The sequence below is a fragment of the Oenanthe melanoleuca genome, chromosome 1A (genome assembly GCF_029582105.1).
Source record: "Oenanthe melanoleuca isolate GR-GAL-2019-014 chromosome 1A, OMel1.0, whole genome shotgun sequence".
NCBI lineage: Eukaryota > Metazoa > Chordata > Aves > Passeriformes > Muscicapidae > Oenanthe > Oenanthe melanoleuca.
In genome coordinates, this window is record NC_079334.1 from 2150587 (window position 1) to 2171515 (window position 20929).

Below are 20929 nucleotides of genomic sequence, written 5' to 3' on the forward strand. Positions count from 1 at the left end.
TGTTATGCTTTTTACTGGTTTGTCAAACTTAAATCATTTATGTTTAAAAACTGTATGTTCCAGCTGAGAACTACATTTTTACTTCTCACAGCTGAGCATAATGTCATGGGCACATATTTCTCCAGAAGCAAAACAAGGACCTAGTAACACCTGCAGCTCTTCATGGAGCAAATCAAAACACCAAGAGCACAGATGGTGATGCTTCTCTGTATATTCATGGCACTAAATAAATTGGAGCCCGTTTTGGTTTGCTCAGTGCTCCTGAAATAAAAAGCAGCTCTAAATTCAGATCTCAGGTTCCAGACAAGCATTCCAAGATACTCAGGCTGTGACAAAGTTTAACTTCTGCAGGGAAGGTAAGATGGTAAATAGGGTTTCTTGAAGGAAAGGAAGTCATGAATGCTGAATTAAAGATCTGAGTTGGGGAGAGCAAGAAAGGAACCCTAAACACTGGCATCAGGATGGAATGCCAGTCTGGATTACAGATCCAGAGTACCTGAAATGGGGATAGAATAAACCCAAGGGCTGGGGGATGAGCCCTGCTGCACTCTGAGCAGGAACAAACTGGCAAACAGGTTCCCAGGAAAGTGTGTGATCATTCTGAGTGTTACAAGAACCCAAGCACTCCAGAGCAGTTACTGCAGGTAATTTTCTTATAAGGATTAATGTGCCACTATGTTTTCGAAGGATTTATCTCTTTGCCAAGTGAGATGCACAGAGAGGCAGGGAGGGAATTCAGATGATTAAACTACATTTAGCTAACTAGACCCCACCTGAAGATTTGAAAGCTTGCACAGGTTTTTGTCTACAGGACAGGGCTCAGCCACCTCCCCTAGGATGAGGTGAGCCAGATGAGGAAGGCAGTTCTCACAGCTCTTCTCCCTGCCAGAGCAGATGCAGGTTGGAGATGTCTCCAAGCACTTGCACTGTCATACCCCATTAATCCAAGCAGTAATTAATTGATGGCACTAGAAGCCAGGGTGTGCAGGACCTTTTGTTTTCCTCTCCAGGGACAGCAGCCAGCTCCCACCCCAGTCAGTGCAGCTCTCAGCTGCAGAAATCCAGAATTGTAGCCAGCTTAAAATAACACCCCTCCTCTCAGGAGCTGGTGCAGCATCATTCCCCACTCAAAAGCTGTTCAGCACCTTTAGGAAAAGAGCAAAGCCCATTTGCATCAACTTCCAGAATGCAGTTTATATAATATTTACCATCCTTTTTGAGAGAAAGGACAGCAGCTGTAGAAGTTCTACTGTAATCTAAGTAGTTCTTAGTTAACTCCTGTTCCTGTTGTATAATTACCCTTCTGCTCCCATCCTCCCCTTTTCTTCACTTCCAAGATTGTCTTTATTTTTGTAGCTTGGTAAAACTTTGGGTACTCATCTTGTTGACCTCTGTGTGGACATGCTGAACATCTTGTTGTGCTGGGATAATCAAATAAAGCTGGAGCAGCAGCAGAAACAGGAAGGGCATCAGGCTGATGGGGATCTCTATGGAGGAGGAACCTCTGATGACAGAAGTGTCTTCAAATGACCAGGTACCAAATCCCTGCATACAGAGGCACCTGATAGTAAACTCTGCTTTGGTTGATTCTCTAGGGAATAGTTTTGCTGGTCAGGGAGGAGCTGTTAAGGTCTTGGGGGAGAACTTAAGAACATAGAGTGTGTGATTGCTGAACTCCAGTCTGGAGATGTGACCCAGCTGCATCACCCACAGTCCCACCCTGAGCTGGAACACAGTCAGGAGAGGTCCCAGATGAGATCACCTCTGCAGGAAAAAATGTGTTCCCTCAGCTCTGTAAAGCTTTATTGGAAACATGTACTTGAGGAGGGAATTTTTCCTCCTCTTTCATTTGTCTTGTGAATTTGGGGGGATTAGAGTATGTTGATGAACCCCAGAATACTCAGTTTTCCTCTGGAGATGAGCTTAGACGTGTCCGGAGCGTCCCACAGCATAAGCGTTGGGAGAATTATATTTGTGAGCTTGTAATTCATTAATATTTTTTACCCTCTGGCCAGCCAGTAGACAATTTCCTGTTCAATAGCTGTAAGTGACAAGCTGTGGAGAACAGGCAGATGAATGAGTTTGTTTGTTACCCTGCACCTGATTATCCATTCAGTGATCCTGGTACCTCTGTTTGTTGCAGACCCTGGAGGATGCACTCAACTGGATTTTCAGACATCCTGCACTGAAGAGCTGGTTCCTGGATTGGAGCTGAAAAATCCCTTAAAACAGGAAAACAGTTCAGCTTCTAAGGACAGATTTCAGTGCAGCTCTTCACAGACAGCTACCAAGGCATCCCCAGCAAGGAGAGCTGCTGCTGCCTGCAGAGCAGGTTAAAGCTTTGGGGAATTGCAGAGTGAGCAGTCCTGGATCTCACAGGGGTTCAGGTGCAGGCTCAGGGCTCACACACCTCCCTGGCCACTGTGGCCGGGCTGATCCAGCATCCAGGACTCACCTCCTGCTGGTCGAGATCTGCTGTCTGAGCTTTGTAATAAATAATATTCCAAATGTATTTATTTATTATTGGTATGTATAAACATACAAATGTATAATATGTAAAGGTCTGTTTGTATATATATATATATATATACAAAATAGAAATTAATATTAGTAATATAAAGATTATGTGTATAATAAATAATAAAAATATTGTATGTGTGTTAGAATAGAAATTAAATTGAATATATAAAATATGTGTCGAATATGAATATGAGTATGAATATCAATATAAATATGAACAAATATATATAATTTTTATATATCTAAAGGGTTGTTTTTGGGTTTTTTTTTTTAATTGGTTAGAGGCAGGATTTTTTTAGTTATGGTCGGGGTTTTTTTGGGGCATTCAGTTAGGAGGGTTTTTTGAAGGATTGGGACTCTCCTTTTTGCCCCCCTCCCAATTCTCTCTCTGTCCCCAAAGCGCCGCAGCCCCGGGGCGGCTGCAGTACCGCGCTGTGCCCACAAGGCGGCAGCACCGCGCAGATCTCCAGCGGGGAGAACAGCGTTGGATTGAGAAATCCCGGTGCAATTCCTTGGGGAGAACAGCACTGGATTGAGAAATCCCATTGCAATTCCTTGGGGAGAACAGCACTGGATTGAGAAATCCCATTGCAATTCCTTGGGGAGACAGCATTGGATTGAGAAATCCCGGTGCAATTCCTTGGGGAGAACAGCACTGGATTGAGAAATCCCATTGCAATTCCTTGGGGAGACAGCATTGGATTGAGAAATCCCGGTGCAATTCCTTGGGGAGAACAACATTGGATTGAGAAATCCCATTACAATTCCTTGGGGAGACAGCATTGGATTGAGAAATCCCGGTGCAATTCCTTGGGGAGAACAGCACTGGATTGAGAAATCCCGGTGCAATTCCTTGGGGAGAACAGCACTGGATTGAGAAATCCCGGTGCAATTCCATGGGGAGAACAGCTTTGGATTGAGAAATCCCGGTGCAATTCCATGGGGAGAGCAGCACTGGATTGAGAACTCCCGGTGCAATTCCTTGGGGAGAACAGCACTGGATTGAGAACTCCCGGTGCAATTCCTTGGGGAGAACAGCACTGGATTGAGAAATCCCATTGCAATTCTTTGGGGAGAACAGCACTGGATTGAGAACTCCCGGTGCAATTCCTTGGGGAGAACAGCACTGGATTGAGAACTCCCGGTGCAATTCCTTGGGGAGGTGGCGGGCACGGGGAGCTGAGCCTCAGGCCGGGTTCGGGCGGCGGCAATCGGGCGGGGAGGGGAGAGGGGAGATTCCCCGCAGCCGTTCAAGGCGGCCCTGCCGGGTTTGGGTGTCCCTGTCCCGAACCCGATCCCGCCGAGGGCTGAGGGAGCGGCGGGATGCGCTGGGCTGTGCCGAGCCCCGGCCCGGCCAGGAGCGCCGGGCAGCGCCGGCTCCGAGCGGAGCCCGCCCGCCCCGAGCGCTTCCCGTTCTCCCCGCGGCGCTCGGCGCCCGCATCGCCCCGGAGTCCCGCGGGCTGAGCCCCGCGGCGGAGCCGGGACCGGAGCCGAGCACACGGAGCCGGGCCAGCCTGGCTCACACGTTTATTTCCCCACGCGATTTTTAATTTAAAGCGGAAACGCTGCCGCCCCTCTCCCCGGTGCCCTTCATTGTCGGGTGTCTCTGCGGATTCTCTGCCCGCGCTGATCAGAAATTCCCGGCGCTGGGGCCCGGCGGGTTCGGCTGCCCCGCCCCAGCGAACGGGCCGGGACCGGAGCCCAAGGGCCAAACCCGGTGCCGGGAGCAGCCCCGGTTCGGCCCGGGGAGAGGGGCCGGGCCGCGAGCGATGGTCCCGCCCCGGCCCGGGCAGGACGGGACCGGGTGGAACCGGGTGGAACCGGGCGGGACCGGGGCTCTGTGAGGCGGGACCGGAGACACCGCGGGCGGGACCGGGAGGTGACTCAGGGGCGGGACCGGGCAGTGATTCAGGGGCGGTACCGGGAGGTGACTCAGGGCGGTACCGGGCGGTGACTCAGGGGCGGTACCGGGCGGTGATTCAGGGGCGGTACCGGGCGGTGATTCAGGCGGTACCGGGCGGTGATTCAGGGCGGTACCGGGCGGTGACTCAGGGGCGGTACCGGGCGGTGCTTCAGGGGCGGTACCGGGCGGTGACTCAGGGCGGGGCTGAGGGCGGGGCCGGGCCCGGCCCAGGTGTGCGGGGCCCCAGTGCGGCTGCGCGTGCCGGGGCCCCAGTGCGGCTGCGCGGGTCGGGGCCGGGCCCGGCACAGGTGCGCGGGGCCCCAGTGCGGCTGCGCGTGCCGGGGCCCCAGTGCGGCTGCGCGGGACGGTGTCTCAGTGCGGCTGCGCGGGGCGGGGCCGGGCCCGGCACAGGTGCGCGGGGTCTCAGTGCGGCTGCGCGGGGCGTGGCCGAGGTGATTTAACTCCTGGAAATTGGCTCGGCCGCCATTTGCTCAGGCTGAGCTCGCTGAAGACGGGTGGCTGCGTTGGAGCTCCGCGCACAGGGACAGGATGGATTTCTGCTTTCCCTCCTCTCAAACCCTCTCCCCCTCCTTCCTCCTCCTCGTGTTTCCCTCCTTTTTCTCCCTTTCCCGCCTTTCTCTCTCCTCCTCAAACCGACCCTTCCCCTCCCCTTTCGGCCTCTCCTCCTGTTTCTCTCTCTGGCTTTCCTCCCTCTTCCCCGTGTTCCTTTTCTTTTCTTTCTCCCCCAAACTCTCCCCTCCTCTCCCCCAAACCTGTCCCCCCATTCTCCCTCTCCTGTCCCTACCCCTCTCCCCTCTCCTGTTCCCCTCCTGTGTCACCGTCCCTCTCCCCCCCGGCCTTTCCCTCCCCGTCCCGCTTCCCTCCGCAGCCCGAGCCCTCCCTGCCCTTCCCATCCCTGTGTCCCTCCTCTCCGTCCCTTCTCCCCTGGCTGTCCCCGCACCGCGGGGTTCGGGGCGCCGCACAATAAAGGCCGGAGAGCCCGAGCGGCGCCCCCACCGTCCCTGCAGCCCCACACGGGGACTGCCCGCCCTGCGGGTGTCCCCATGCCGGTCCAACACACCGCCCGACACCGCCGGGGCTCCGGCTGTCCCTACATCACACCGGGGGTCCCGGGGTGGGGGGTTCAGGACGGGCCCCCTCGCTAGGAGGGGGTCCCGGGGGGTGGGGGGGGTTCAGGACGGGTCCCCTCCGGAGGAGGGGGCCCGGGGGGGGGGGGGGGGGATGGGGTGGGAGGGTCCCCTCCGGAGGAGGGGCCCTGGGGCGGGGCGGGGGCGGGGCCCCCTCCGGAGGGGGGGGCCGGGGTGGGAGGGGCTTGGGGGTCCGCCCCCCTTGGCCCCTCCCACCCCGGGCCCTCCCCTCCGGACGGGGTCCGGCCCCGAGCCCCTCCCCAGGACCCTCCTCCGGACGGGACCCGGGGAGGGAGGGAGGGGAGGGGCGGGTGGGGGGGGAAGCAGAGGGGGTCACGTCACTCTGCAGCGTGAACAGACAAGAAAAAAAAAAAAAAAAAAAACACGTCACACAAACGTGCGGCCCCTCCCGTCCTGCCCCCCCACCCGCCCCTCCCCTCCCTCCCCCCCCCGGGTCCCGTCCGGAGGAGGGTCCTGGGGAGGGGCTCGGGGGCGGACCCCGTCCGGAGGGGAGGGCCCGGGGTGGGAGGGGCCAAGGGGGGCGGACCCCCCAGACCCCTCCCACCCCGGCCCCCCCCTCCGGAGGGGGCCCCGCCCCCGCCCCGCCCCAGGGCCCCTCCTCCGGAGGGGACCCTCCCACCCCAACCCCCCCCCCCTCGGGCCCCCTCCTCCGGAGGGGACCCGTCCTGAACCCCCCCCACCCCCCGGGACCCCCTCCTAGCGAGGGGGCCCGTCCTGAACCCCCCACCCCGGGACCCCCGGTGTGATGTAGGGACAGCCGGAGCCCCGGCGGTGTCGGGCGGTGTGTTGGACCGGCATGGGGACACCCGCAGGGCGGGCAGTCCCCGTGTGGGGCTCAGGGACGGTGGGGGCGCCGCTCGGGCTCTCCGGCCTTTATTGTGCGGCGCCCCGAAACCCGCGGTGCGGGGAAAGAGGAAAAGCGGGCACGGAGGATGGGGGTGGGGGGCAGACGGGGCGGTCGGGGTGGGTGACCAAGGACCGAGGGCGGGGGGTGCCGGGGTGTGCGGGGCAGCGGGGACAGGGGAAGGGGCGCTGGGGGGGAATGGGAGGAAGGAGGAAGGAGGGGAGGATTGAAGGGGGTGCAAGGGGAGCAGGGAGAGGGGGCCGGGGGACCCAGGGTTGGGGGAATGAAGGGAGAAAGGAAGAGCAGGAAGAAAAAGGAACAGAGTAGGGCAGGGTAGGGTAGTATAGGGTAGGGTGTGTATAGGTATGGGGGGGTGCGGGGGAGCCGGGCCGGGGGGAGGGTTTGGGGGGGAGGGAGGGGAGGGCTAGGGGGGAGAGGGAGGGGGGGGGGGTTTGGGGGGGGGGAGGGTGTGGGGGGTGGGGGAGGGGAGGAAGGGAGGGAAGAAAGGAGAGGTGTAAAGAAAAAGAAATAAAGAAGAACAGAAATATACAAGACGGAAGAGACAGAGCCCGACCCGCGCACCACGAACTCCGAGGAGCAAATGGCTCCGCCGGGCCCGCGCCGCCGTTTAAATCCCGCTCAGCCCCGCCCCGCGCATGCGCTCTGGGGCCCCGCGCACCTGTGCAGGCCCCGCCCCGCGCACCTGTGCAGGCCCCGCCCCGCGCAGGCCCCGCCTCCGGCCCCGCCCCCGCCCGCGCGCTTTAAACGCGGCCGAGCCGCTCCCGGCCCGCTCCATTCGGGAACGCTCGTGCTGGGGTGCGGCGGGATCCTCGTCCGGGCGCGACCCAGGGACCGCTCCCGGTGCTGCCCGAATCCTGAGGCGCTCAGGTAGGACCAGGGGTCGGGGCTGGGTTCTGGCGGTACCGCCTCTCCCCGGGCCGGCGGGTGCGGATCGCGGGGCCGGGATGGGATCGCGGGGCCGGGATGGGATCGCGGGGCCGGGATGGGATCGCGGGGCCGGGATGGGATCGCGGGGCCGGGATGGGATCGCGGGGCCGGGATGGGATCGCGGGGCCGGGATGGGATCGCGGGGCCGGGATGGCCGCGGGCAGCAGCCGCCGCCCCGGACGGGCCTGAGGCCGAGCCCGGCGCTGCCGCTCCCGCTCCGGCCCGGCGGCCGCGGGACTCCGGGCCCGGTCCCGCCGCGGCCGCGGGGAGCCGGGGCTGTGCCGGTCACCGCGCCCGGGAGAGCGGGCCGGGATCTCCCCGTGCGGGTGGTGGGTCGAGGCTGGAGCCGGCCGGGGCGCGGGCAGCGCCGTGCCGGCCCCGGGAGCCCCAAGTGCCGCCGCTCCCGTTCCCCGTGCCCGCCCAGCCCGGGGCTCCTGCCCGGAGCGCTGCGGAACGAGCGCGGCTGGAGCCGGCTGAGATGCTCCCCCTCCCCCTTGCTCTGCAACGCAGAAAAGATCCGCACCGGCAAAAGCTTTTACTGGAACTTTTATTGAAAGCTGAGAATATTCTTCTTTTTTTTCCAGATCACAGGATATAGTGGGGTCGAGAGGAATCCTTAAATCTGGCTCTCAAGTACACAGTGTGTGGCAGAATTGAGCTGACATCCTGGGCAGTACCAGGACTCTGCTCCAACTGACTGAACCAGTCTCTGGGTCACAGGTATGAACCTCCCAAGGATGCGAATCCTTGGTACCAGTAAGGGAACTGCAGCTCCTCTTCTGCTAAAGCTGCTTTACACACCAGCCCCTGCCATGGCTGTAGGGTAGAACTGGCTGGCAGCTGACATGACAGCACCAAACTCTTCCCATAACCCTGATTTTCCTGCCCTTTCCAGGATTTACCCACCAGCTGTAGGTTTTCTCTTGCAACATCTCTTTGCAGGGAGGAATGAGCAGGAAGATCCTGAGGCTTCCCTTGCTGCATGACCAGGGCTCTTCTGGAGAGTGGCAGGGGGCATTTCCTGCAGGTGAGTGTTGCCAAAATGAAGCAGCTGCTGAAGCTGGGGCTGCTTTTGAGGCCCAGAGCTGCACAGAGGCCTCGGTGGCTCCTGCTCGCTGCCAGCAATGCTCCTGGGTGTTCCTGTGTGTCCCAGCTGCAGGGAATGGGGCAGGAGGAGGCCAGGAGCCCCTGGAAGGCACCAGCCCCTCCTGTCCCTGGGCTCTCAGGGAGGCCTGTGCCTGCAGTGTCCTGCCTGTGCCAGGCACACGGCCCGGGATGGGCGCTGGGTGCCCGGCCGGGCTGGCACGGACACGGCTCAGGGGCTGCTCTGAACAGGCTCCTGGAGATGCTTCAGCCTGGACACAGCCACTGACAGCCCAAAGGCAGCCCAAGGAGCAGCTGGCACTGCCTGGGGATGGCAGCACGGGCTGAGTGCAGAGGGGCTCAGACAGCAATTGCTGGTTCCAGCCTCCCAGAGCTCCCAGGCAGCTGCCAGGTGTGTCCTGTCCACCCCAATTCCCTTCCCTTCCAGCCTGAGGCCATCACCCAGCAGCAGCACTAAAGCCAAGGCAGTCTTACCTCACAGATACTAAATCCAACTAACAGCCTGCAGAGATGCCTTAAAATCAGAGGTTTGGCTGGGATGAAGTCTTGTTTGGATGAAGGTGGGAGTTTCCAGGGAGCCAGCTGGAAGTGCAGAAGGGATGGAAAGCTTTCCCAGGTGGGTCCCACTGGAGCTGTGCTGAAGGCAGGGATGATGTGCACCCTTTGCTGAGGGAAAAGAACTTGCAGAGGCCACTGCTGAGGCTCTGGAAGGAGCTGAGCTGCTGCAGGGAGAGATGTCCTCCCGTGGGCACAGGGAGCTGCCTTGGCACAGGCTGGGAGTGCCCCAGCCCTGCCTTCTCCTGCTTGAAAATATCACCTGGAGCCCAGCTCAGGGGGGCTAAATCAGCTGGACTCTGTCAGCTGCCCCCAGGGACATGGGTGGGGCTGGGGGATGAGGGTTTGAAATAGCAAATTCTTTGGAATACACACCTGTCCCTGTCCCAGTGCTGCTGAGGTTCCTTGGACGCTCTGCCCGTTCCTGGCACAGCTGGAGTTCAAGCAGCAGTTCTGCATGGGAATATCCACCCTCCCTGAGGCACTGTGAGGTTATGGCAGCAGGAACTGAGCAGGGAATTGGGGGCTGTGGGATAATTCATGGGAACTAGCAAAGCTGACAGTGAACCCCAAATCTGGGCACTGCACAGAGAACAATCTTTGTCCTGCCCTGTCAGCTCAAGCCCCTGGGCTGGGGAGTTTTGGGAGTCAAATGTCTGGAATTACACAAATCACAGCAACTGGGCTGTGGTCACCTAGAGGGACAATCCAAGTTCCAAACAATTCCTCCACAATCCACTCTGGAGGAAAACACCCTGTGCCTGCCAGGAGCTCTGACTCTGCTTTTCCCACCAGCTCCTGAGCAGTGTCAGGGTCACCATGAGGGCTTTAAAATCCAGACCAACCCCAAATCCCACACACTGACTAATCTAAATGAAGAACTGCACTGTTGTCATCAGAAGCTCAAAACTCTGTTATGAATTCTATGACAACAATGTAGTGGATTCCCAGGAACCTCGTTAATGCTCTTGGTTTAATTTTTAACTATTTTTAATTCCTCATTTGGCAGCTTGTAAAACTTATCCTGGAATTCAGAGGTCAAGCAGGGTTGGCTTTGGATTGACCTTCACCTCTGGTCCCACTTTGTGCAAACACAACTTGTGCCAGGTGAGTGAACTCACCACCTCAGCTTTTCCCTCCAAAACATCCCCTCCTTCTGTCCCTGCAGATGGGCTCAGACCCACTCCTCACCTGCACTGGCCACCCAGGTGTCCATTCTGCTGCCCACAGTGCCCAGGCAGGTCCCTTTGCCTTTCTGCTGCCCCTCTGCAGCCCGAGGCTGCTCCCTGCTCCCTCTCTGTGCCTCATCCCCAGGGAGCCTCTGCTCCCTGCCTGGCTGCTGTGCCAGGGCAGGGGCACAGAGAGTGCCCAGGGCTGCTGTGCCAGGGCAGGGGCACAGAGAGTGAGTGCCCAGGGCTGTGCCAGGGCAGGGGCACAGAGAGTGAGTGCCCAGGGCTGTGCCAGGGCAGGGGCACAGAGAGTGAGTGCCCAGGGCTGTGCCAGGGCAGGGGCACAGAGAGTGAGTCCCCAGGGCTGTGCCAGGGGCAGGGGCACAGAGAGTGAGTCCCCAGGGCTGTGCCAGGGGCAGGGGCACAGAGAGTGAGTCCCCAGGGCTGTGCCAGGGCAGGGGCACAGAGAGTGAGTCCCCAGGGCTGTGCCAGGGCAGGGGCACAGAGAGTGAGTCCCCAGGGCTGTGCCAGGGGCAGGGGCACAGAGAGTGAGTGCCCAGGGCTGTGCCAGGGGCAGGGGCACAGAGAGTGAGTGCCCAGGGCTGTGCCAGGGGCAGGGGCACAGAGAGTGAGTCCCCAGGGCTGTGCCAGGGGCAGGGGCACAGAGAGTGAGTCCCCAGGGCTGTGCCAGGGGCAGGGGCACAGAGAGTGAGTCCCCAGGGCTGTGCCAGGGGCAGGGGCACAGAGAGTGAGTCCCCAGGGCTGTGCCAGGGGCAGGGGCACAGAGAGTGAGTCCCCAGGGCTGTGCCAGGGGCAGGGGCACAGAGAGTGAGTCCCCAGGGCTGTGCCAGGGGCACAGAGAGTGAGTCCCCAGGGCTGTGCCAGGGGCAGGGGCACAGAGAGTGAGTCCCCAGGGCTGTGCCAGGGGCAGGGGCACAGAGAATGAGTCCCCAGGGCTGTGCCAGGGGCACAGAGAGTGAGTCCCCAGGGCTGTGCCAGGGGCACAGAGAGTGAGTCCCCAGGGCTGTGCCAGGGGCACAGAGAGTGAGTCCCCAGGGCTGTGCCAGGGGCACAGAGAGTGAGTCCCCAGGGCTGTGCCAGGGGCACAGAGAGTGAGTCCCCAGGGCTGTGCCAGGGGCACAGAGAGTGAGTCCCCAGGGCTGTGCCAGGGGCAGGGGCACAGAGAATGAGTCCCCAGGGCTGTGCCAGGGGCAGGGGCACAGAGAATGAGTCCCCAGGGCTGTGCCAGGGGCAGGGGCACAGAGAATGAGTCCCCAGGGCTGTGCCAGGGGCAGGGGCACAGAGAATGAGTCCCCAGGGCTGTGCCAGGGGCAGGGGCACAGAGAGTGAGTCCCCAGGGCTGTGCCAGGGGCAGGGGCACAGAGAGTGAGTCCCCAGGGCTGTGCCAGGGGCAGGGGCACAGAGAATGAGTCCCCAGGGCTGTGCCAGGGGCAGGGGCACAGAGAATGAGTCCCCAGGGCTGTGCCAGGGGCAGGGGCACAGAGTCCCAGGGCTGAGCCCTCCCTGTGCCCTGCAGAGCCCTGGCTGTGCTGCCCAGGGGTCTTGGCTTTCCCAGGGAAACTCTGCTGGGCTCCCTTCAGTTCCCTCAGCAATCCCCTCAGAAATGCCACCTCCCTGCCCTTGGCATCCCCTGGCATTTTCCTACACAAACACTTCTGTGTCCCCTCTAAACTGCCCCAGGGTTTCACCTGAATGAATGGCATGAGCTGTGCCCAGGGCTCATCATTCACCCAACCTAAATCAAGAGCAAATGTTGTTGGGCTTTAGGAATTTGGAATAACTTTGAAACAAAAGAAATTACCTTTTTCTTCTGGTTCTTTCTTTTTCTTTCAGGTGCTGGACTTGCCTCTGTGGATGTGTGCTGAGCTCTCACTGCAGGGGACTGTCAGGCCTGAATGGCTGTGAGTTTGTGTTCTTCTCACTGGGAAAACAGAAATTATTGTTAATTAGACCACAGAAATGTTTTCTGAAACCTTTCCCCATTGCTGGTACATCTTCTTTTTCTGCCTTTAACTTTACAGCTCTTCCCTAATGTCATTTCCCCTGCCTCACTTCAGTGCAGCTCCTAGCTGGGAAAAACTGGGATAACTTAGAGGAGACAGAGGTGAGACTTTTAGCTGGATTTTTCTAAAATTTTCTAATGATACTGAAATTATTTCCAATTGCCCCAGTGAGAAGAACACCAACTCACAGCCATCAAAAGCTCCAAACTCAGTTAATTGAAGCAGGTCCAAGGAAAAATCCAGCCATGCCAGGCTGAGGCTGGAGCTTGCTCATAATTCATTGTTGGTGTCTGCTGCAGTCTAGGAATAGCTCTCTCATTCTTCACTTGCTTGATCTGCTTTTGCATCCCTGATTCAAATGGAGTTATGCAGACTTCATGTTTGCTATCAGGCTATGAAGAAGCCTATTGTAACCAGCACAAGCTTTTCTTAGATGGAAATGTGCATGCAAAGTAGAAAGAGCTTTGATACTGAGGTTTTTTTTCCCCTGAGATTCAAGTATTTTATCATTTTAATACCATTCCATTTTCCTGTTGCACTCATTTTTAGAGTGCATCTTTTGTATTAACCCTGAGTATTATAATTCCTTCAGAATTCCTGTGGAGGGCACTATTACCATTACTATACAATTAGCTACAGCTGGATGTAATAGAGATGAACACTAAATAGCTTTGCTGGAGGAGGCTCAGTGTCTTTTAACCCAGACACCTTCTTTACTGCTGCCTGGTTTGTTACTCTGCTTTAGGGAGTATGGGAAACCTTAGAAAGAAGAGAATTTACAAGTTATAATTGTACAAGTTGTCATGCAAAAAGGTGCTGTGGATTTGTTCTTTTTTCCCCCTATCATTATCTTTGCTAGGAGGTACTAGAATTTGGCATAACCACTCAAAGGCTTTGTACAAGTGATATTTCCCAAGAGCCAGGATGATTTGTGATATTTGGGGAGGGATGGAGGAGCTGATTACCTTGTGGACCCTTCTGCTCTTGCTCCTGTGAGACCTGTGCTCCATTCCCTGTTCCACAGGGCAGAGCCAAGGCATCTATTCCCCCAGGATTTAGAAAAGCCAGCACACCATAAAGTGAGGCAGGGATAACAATTTGGAGCCAGCAAACAGATTAGGACTCACCAGGGTTTCTGAGAAAAGCTGCATGGTTTTTTCAGAGCTGAGAAGGAAATCAGAAATGAGCCTTGCAGTTCATAGGAAGACTTTTTGAAGCAAGAATCAAATCCTGGAAGTTTGGCAAAGTCAAGCTGGAAGTGCAGGATCTGTCAGACCTGGCTGCCCTCCTGCTACCACAGAGCAGATTGCAAGATCATTTCATCTCAGTGCCAGAGATTCCTGGAGCTGAAAGCAGGGATGAGCTGCACTCCTCCAAGAGGCTTTGACTTCTTTCAGGGGGAGTGGGTTGTGTGGGATTATTCCCTCCTGCCTTTTCTGGGAAGCATCACAGTTATGTAAAGAAAAAAAAAATCTTACCTTTGATTTTACTACTTGATCTTATTCCTTTTTCTTTTATGACTTGCACAGATAGTTCATCTGTTTTCCAATTAGAATAGAAATGATTTGTGAGAGTTATAAGGGTTGTGGGATGTTATATAATATAGAAAAAAATATACTTACACTATGATTTTAATTAGGCTGTCAAACAAGGAAAAGAAGGAAGGGTGTATTTCAGTTATGGCAGGAATTATGTACAACAATCTACTATTACTGAGAAAGCAGTGGCAGAAGAAAAACAGCCAGAATAAAAACTATTAGAATGAAAATAAACAGAGGTTTTGAATTAACTTGTTGTGAACTTATTTGGATCTGCATTGGTATTGTCAATTAATAAAAACTATCTTTGCTTACTTTCATTTATTTCTTCTACATTTCAGCCTGAATTCTCATTTTCTAATTATCACCTAATTCACAGACAGTCCCCATCCCAGAGTTTTGTTTCAGGCTCTTTCCTCATTCACAAACCTACATTGCCACACTGAACACTCACAGTCTCTCCTCTCAATCTCTGCCCTCCAATAGCAATTGAAACATTGTGGTTTAGATTAAAGGATTTGTAAAAGCTTAAAAGTGAATGACATAAACTTTGCAAAGAGATGTAAGGGATAGAAGAAAATAAAAAAAGGGTGAGATTTTTGGTGCACCAACCTTGACATTGTCCTTTTATAGCACTGCCCTGGCAGCTTTAACTCCTGCAACCAGCACTTAGGCAGCCTCAGCCTGGGGCCCAGTCACCCTGGCAGCATGACAGAGCTCAGCATTGCACATCAAGGAACAATTTCTCCAGTGTATAAGGCAGCATTCAGCTCCCTCCCTCTCTTCTCACCTGTCCCTTAAGTTTAATCTGGGACTAGCACAAGTACTGTGCACATGAAAATCCTTCTTTCTGTTATCCCTTTGAACCCTTAGGACAGGATTGGCACCCTCAGAGTTTCAAACAGAGGCACAGAAGGGCTCCTCTTTCTGTCCCCCCCATACCAGCTTTGTTTTCCCTTCCATGTAGTTTCCCTTGCAAACAAACCCCCCAGTGCCTCTCTAACTCAAAAGATCTTGCAGAGCTTTCTGAGTGTGAGCACATGCAGTGGGGCCAGGCAGGTGCAGTATTATCACTTTTTGGATAATACATTTCTTTCTGCTTCAAATGTGACTGGCACTTGTAATCAAGGCACCAGGCAACACACATAGATCTTCAGGAGCTCAAAAGGGTCACAAATCTACAAGCTATAATCAAAGATGTAACTCTTTGGTGCTGAAATCCAAGAAACAAGCATCTTACCTGTTACTGGAATGATCCAGGTGGGTGTGCAAGCACAGTTCTCTGCCCAAATTCTCTGCACAGCTCTTAGAATGCAACCTCTGTGACTTTGGTTTCAGCTCAGTGTTGAGTAAACTGGAAAGGAGAAAGCAGAGGGAATTCTGGATCAGGAAACCTGCACTAGCTTTGTTGTGCTGTTACATAAGCAGTCAACTTCTGCATTTCTAAAATTCCAAACTCAGATCCCATTTCTCTGGGTGAGGCTAGCTCTGATTTAAACTGGTGTGCAATTTTTCATGGCACAAAAATACCCCCAAAACATTCAGAAACAAAATCTCTTGGCACCTATTAAATACAAAATACTGATTCCACAAGATTTGATGGACAGATTAGACATATTAATAAGGCTAAGAAAATAGTGAAAGAGAAGTTTGGAATTTGCTAACTACCTTACAGCATTCAGGATAGCCATAAGAGAATTTTGTGGTCCCTGGAGCCACATCCTGATGTCTGCCCCCTCAAGCTCCTCCCAAAAGAAGTGCTCACAGCAGCCCATCAACTGAGTAGAAACAGCTGTGAACCAAACCCATCCCTCCAGAGTTCCCAATTTTCCTAAGAGCCATTAGATTACTGCTTTTTTAACCCAAAGGAAAGATTTAAGAAATAAAATTATCAAAGAGTCATGAGACCTGAATTTATGACAAGCAAGGATTCAGAAATTGTGAGTGCCCAACTTGCCCAATCTTTTCAGAGACTGGGTAACTAAAATGCTAAAATGTGCAGGATTAAGCATAAACCTTTGGTTTCATTGCTCAGAGCACCACTTTGGCTTTTCCAGGCAGGAGGCTGCAGCTGAGCACTGGATATGCATCTGTTTGGACAAATATACCAAAGGAGGAAACATGGAATGGGCATGGAGCCCCTTTCAGATAACAAAGAGAAGCTTGAGCCACCCTGGTGCTGATAAGTCTATAGAGGCACCAGAAAATAACCCCAAAAATTATCTTGCACTATTTTTTCAGTCAAGCATTTCTGTGTTCTTGTCACACTGCTCTTTCCCTCAAATCTGAACTGATAAGCTCCCTGAACTTAAGAAACTTTGCAAAGAACTGAAGTTTCAGGATCCCTTGTTCCTTTACTTGCCAAAGGCAGAAGCTCCTGATCCCTCTGCATCTCTGAGGGCTGAACTGCAGACAGAATTCCCTGGAGCCTGGCCTGAAGGGGCTGCTGCTTCAGTCAATTCCACTGTTCAGGGTATTAAAAACTGAGAAAGTAAAACAGGTGGCAGGCACTGAGGGTGGAATTCTGTCTGCAGAGGAGTTTAATGGGGCTGCCACTGTCTTCAGACAGGACAGGGTTTCACAGAAAACATGCAGAAACATGCTACACAAAATTTAAACACTTCTTTTGTAAGGCTGAGTTTGGCAGTAAAAGTTAAATGATGATGCTGACTTTTCCTGAAAACTCTTCTAACATACAAGAAAATTTTGATCCTCTGTCTTATCCTCAGAGAAGAGAATAAGGAGAAATGTTGAAGAATTTTGTGTTTAACTTCAACTCACATACAATTTCATTTTTCTGAATATTTTACCTTGATCTCAGTGGCATGATTAGCATATTAAGTTATAGACTGTCTTAATACTGCCAGATGTAGGGAAGAAGGGAAATTAAGACAGAAAAAGGGCAACAAATAAACCAGGCAAAGCTGAATGGCAATGGATCAAAAATCTGAAGCAAAGAACAGCAAATAAGGATGGGAGCAAAGGAGAAAGTCATCAAAGAGGGCAACAGAGTATGGAAAAAGAAATAAGCAGAGGAAGGAAGGCATTATCTAAAGCAGAAGTGCAATGGAGGCAAAAAATATTAAAACAGCAGAAAGCCACCACAGAAGTTAAAAACAAAGTTGTGGAGAACAATCAGACAAATTATGAAAATGGCATAGTGACAGGAATAAGGGAAGCAAAGGAACTGAAAGAGAACAGAAGGACACACTCCACCTCTGGGAATACATCTAATTGCAAGCAGGAGCTGACCACACTTAGTGGACTAAATTCCAGGGAACTGAGGGAAAGAAGCCACCCCACATCCCAGCCCCACTGAGCACACAGTGAGAACATGAGCTGCCCCTCAGTGCTCCCAGCCTTCCTCTGGCCTAGCAGGGTTTCTCTCCTCTCTGCTTTTCTCCAATATTTTTGCCAACCTCCCTTGACCTCCTTAGCTGTCTCTGCCTGTTTCTCCCTTTGCACCTCTCCTGTTTGCTGTTTTGCACCCTGGTTTAAAAGGACAACTGCAAGGAGTGCCTGTTTCCATCCAGCAGTCACTGAACTGAGGATGACAGCACATCCACAAAACTGCAGAACTGTTCTAATGGAAGGAAAGTGCATCAAGGAGAAAAAAAGAAGCCAAAAAAGGTCAGTGCAATTCAATATTCTGAAGGAAGTTCAGTGAGCAGTTCTGCAGAGCAGAAAACAAGAACTCTTCCTGGTCCATTCTTTGCTCTAGAGAAAGGGAAGCAAACCAGACCTAGAGTACCAGTGAAGCACTTCCAGCACTCATGGTGTGTGGGCTGTGAGTGACACTGAACAGGTTAAATGTCATTTATTAGAGCTCCTGGTCAGCAGCCATCCTGCTAAACCCAGGACATGTTCTCAGGCCATGGGTTTGGGATGTTGTGCTCAGCAGTCTCTGTCACCTGATGCACTGCACTAATGTAGCTCCAACCTTCACACTGGATTCATTCAGAACAGGTGGAGTTAAGGGGCAGCAGTGGAACCAATTCAGACTTTGTTTCCTCCTTGAATAATTCCTGACTGGGGTGGCTCAGCTGGGACTCTGCACAGCCTGGGTCATGCTCCCTGCTCAGGGACATCTGTTATGCACTAGTGCAGATAAAAGTGATGTCTTCCCACGTGAAAGCAGCTTTATAAATAGAATAAAGCCTCTCTTTCACTGGGCAGAATTCTGGAATGACAGGAAGAATCACCTTGGTTATGGGCACAGCTGAACTTGCACCATTCTCATGGTGAACGTTCCTGGATGGAGATAACTACACATTTTTCAACTTATCACTGTTCTCTGACTAAATTCTTAATCTTTCAAACCCAAAATATAGAATATAGAACTTGCTAGACTACTTTTTCAACCCCAAAAGTTCCTAGGTCCTATGATGGCTTTCCTTGTCAAAAACTAAACCAACCAAACAAAAATGTAACAAACTAAAATCCACAAAATCCAACCCAAGGAAAAAAACCACTTCAGGTGATGATTCCATTGAGGCACAGGGTGAATCAGCAATACACTATATTATTCTAGGGGACTTTAAAAAGAGCAAACAAGGAAACAAAAGCATGTCAAAAAAGACTTTTGAACATTTTCACATGAATCAAGCATTTCCCAAAAAGGAAACCAGAGAAGGATTGCAGTCCTGACATTAACTGAGGATTAAACAGGAGAAAACTCAGGCAAGTGAAAAATCACAAGCATGATCTGTGAAATATTCTGACAGCTGGACAAAAAGTAAAACCAAGAGAGCCCAACTGTACAACCAGAGCTTTTCAAATTGCCTGGCAGGGATGATGCAGGGAGCAGCTCTTCCCACAAATGCAATGCAGCATCCACTCACTTCTCCTTGTGCTGCTGGACCTGCCCAGCTGGCCCCCACCTGGCCCCTGAGCTGAGCACTTACCACACTGAAAGCTCCAGAAATATTGCAGTTTTCCAGTTAAAACATTCCAGTGAACCATCAAAGCAACGGGCAAGGGGAACTGCTAAGCATGAAAACCAATCATTGCTAAAAACATCCCTCAGAGCAGAGGAGGGGGAAAATGCTGCAAACACCCCTAAGGAAAATTTGCAGTGTGGAAGAACAAAATTAAATTGATCAAATGGGCAAACAAAAAGTTTGCAACTTAAAAATAATATTCTGTCTTTGATATATAAGCATGAAATAAAGTGTTTACTGTGAAAAAAACCAGAAATATTTGCAGCAGACTCAGCCTGCTTTTACCTGTATTACAAGGACACCCACACATTTAGTGTGGGAACTAGAGAGACCTTTGCACATGCAGAAATAACCTGGAAATTCACATTAGTGAGAGGAATGCAGGCTGATGGACAATTACAAGTGTTTCCACTAAAGCACAAAACATTCCTTCTGACAATTGTCCCTTATTAAATCTCCTGTTAAGAAAATGTCTGTATTACCAGGGGAACAGCCATGATAAAAGAAAAAATCTGTCCTGTGGGTCTGACTCAAAACACACCTTCAGACTCAGTTTTCATAAGTGGAATTTCCAAATGAAAAGTGACTGTACCTCTGTGTCAGTTCAGCTCTGTGTATGCTTCAGGCAAGTCTTGAAAATCTGTTGCAGTCCTCAGGATGCCCACATATCTCCAGCATCTAGAGAGGAAATCAATATACACCTCTTACTATAAAATTAAAATTATATAAAATATATAAATAAATACTAAATGACACTATTAAAAGCAGCAGACAAGCTCAGTGATGATTGTGGCATGAAGATTCTCCTGCAGTCAACATGAAAGTTTGAATCTTTACAGTTCTGGTGTCTAATTCATTTTATATATATATATATATATATATATGTATGTATATGTACATATATATAAAGAGTGACTTTCTTAAAAAAAGAAAAATCAGGGGTTTCTATGTCTTTGTTACTTTCATTAAAGCTGGAAAAGGATTTCAGGGTTTTCAGAGCTCGTGAGAGCACAAATTGGCCTTGCCCTCAGAAGAAAATAAAGTATATTTTAGGAAGATGCCAATAAGATCCTTTGAAGTAAATTCCTTTACATGCTAAATAATTAAAAGATGGTATAAAAGTACTTTAAAATGTTTCTCACTTAGCAGAACTTCAGCATTTATGAAAAAAGAGCCACGTTGGCAGGCCAAGAGCTGAAGGGTTTTCAGTCCACTGAGGATGTTTGGTATGGACAATATGCCCAAATTATATATCCCCATAAATCTGAACTTCCTTAATACTGATAAAAGGAGCTCATTCCAGGGTGAGGAGAATCTATTTTTTGAGACATGATAGTTATTTCTGTCCTTCCATCTTTGCCATCTCCCTGCTGAGATGTCATTTCCAGCACCCCCAGTATTAACAGACTTCCACAGCCCACATGGAGAGGATTTCTGACTCATCTCACTCAGGCCTCCCTGAAACCAAGTGATATATTCAGCACATTCACTGCCCTTCAGAGAAAGGCAAATCCCACAAGGGAAAAGGGGGAAATCCTAAAATCCACCTCAGCATTGGCACCAAGGCTGGCACCCAGACAGAGCCTCAAGGGCTCAGAGCTGGATCCACTCTGACCCTGGTCACCCTCTCTGTGCTTCAATTCCTCCATCTGTTTACTCCTGGAGAAGCTCTAACCACGTTCCTTTACTATTTATAAAACTAATTACTTTTGGAAAAAATAAAGAAATAACAAAAACAGCCTTGAGAGATTCACAGAATCACAGAATCCTTCATCTCTCTTGTGGTTTTTGTTTCAAAAAAGTGCTTTGGGATCATTTTCATACCTGTGTTTTTCTGTAGAGTATTAGAAGAAAGAGGAGTTGTTATTTCATTTCCAGTTTTCAGCAGAAGTCACTGACTTGAATAAATACTTCATGGAACAGTGCAGGATATTCAACAGCAGGTAAGTACCCAGCAGTTCAAGGTGCTTCACTTTGCCTTTCTGAATGTCTCAATGTCACCCTGAAATAGAAGTCAAATCCTTAATTCAGCTTATATTTAGCAAAGAAAATTCACAGACTAAGTTCAGAAATATTTTTTTATGTCATTTATATTATCAGATGTCCTGTAAAGTATTTGTGTTCTGACCAGGCTATTAAAATCTGTACATTTATTTGTTCTTCCATGATTAGGTTTCTATCTATAAACATAACTAGTATTAAGTGTTGTTCTTCT

General features: G+C 52.0%; 1 protein-coding gene and 2 long non-coding RNA genes across 8 annotated transcripts in view; 1 reads left to right on the forward strand and 2 right to left on the reverse strand.

Annotated features, from left to right (window-relative positions):
- Nucleotides 1-7216: 7216 nt before the first annotated feature.
- On the forward strand, nt 7217-14025 carry LOC130248612 (uncharacterized). The gene is made up of 5 exons (XR_008839670.1): nt 7217-7324; nt 7969-8411; nt 8720-9104; nt 10053-10150; nt 12067-14025. It is a non-coding gene; the product is annotated as an uncharacterized LOC130248612 (long non-coding RNA).
- LOC130248611 (uncharacterized) lies at nt 7913-13454 on the reverse strand. Of its 6 annotated transcripts, XR_008839669.1 has the most exons (5): nt 13364-13454; nt 12035-12154; nt 9419-9496; nt 8963-9210; nt 7913-8537 (listed from the first exon to the last, which is right to left on the reverse strand). It is a non-coding gene; the product is annotated as an uncharacterized LOC130248611 (long non-coding RNA). The 6 variants fall into 6 exon arrangements; XR_008839665.1 differs by lacking the exon at nt 13364-13454 and having other exon boundaries at nt 9419-9527; nt 12035-12121; XR_008839668.1 differs by lacking the exon at nt 13364-13454 and having other exon boundaries at nt 8963-9154; nt 9419-9550; nt 12035-12121.
- A 6513-nt stretch (nt 14026-20538) lies between the features above and the next one.
- LOC130248609 (uncharacterized) overlaps nt 20539-20929 on the reverse strand; it is a 94315-nt gene continuing 93924 nt past the window's right edge. The window contains exon 3 of the mRNA XM_056482487.1: nt 20539-20716. Within this exon, the coding sequence (XP_056338462.1) occupies nt 20674-20716 (43 nt within the window). The 3' untranslated portion in view covers nt 20539-20673. The remainder of the gene's footprint in view (nt 20717-20929) is intronic.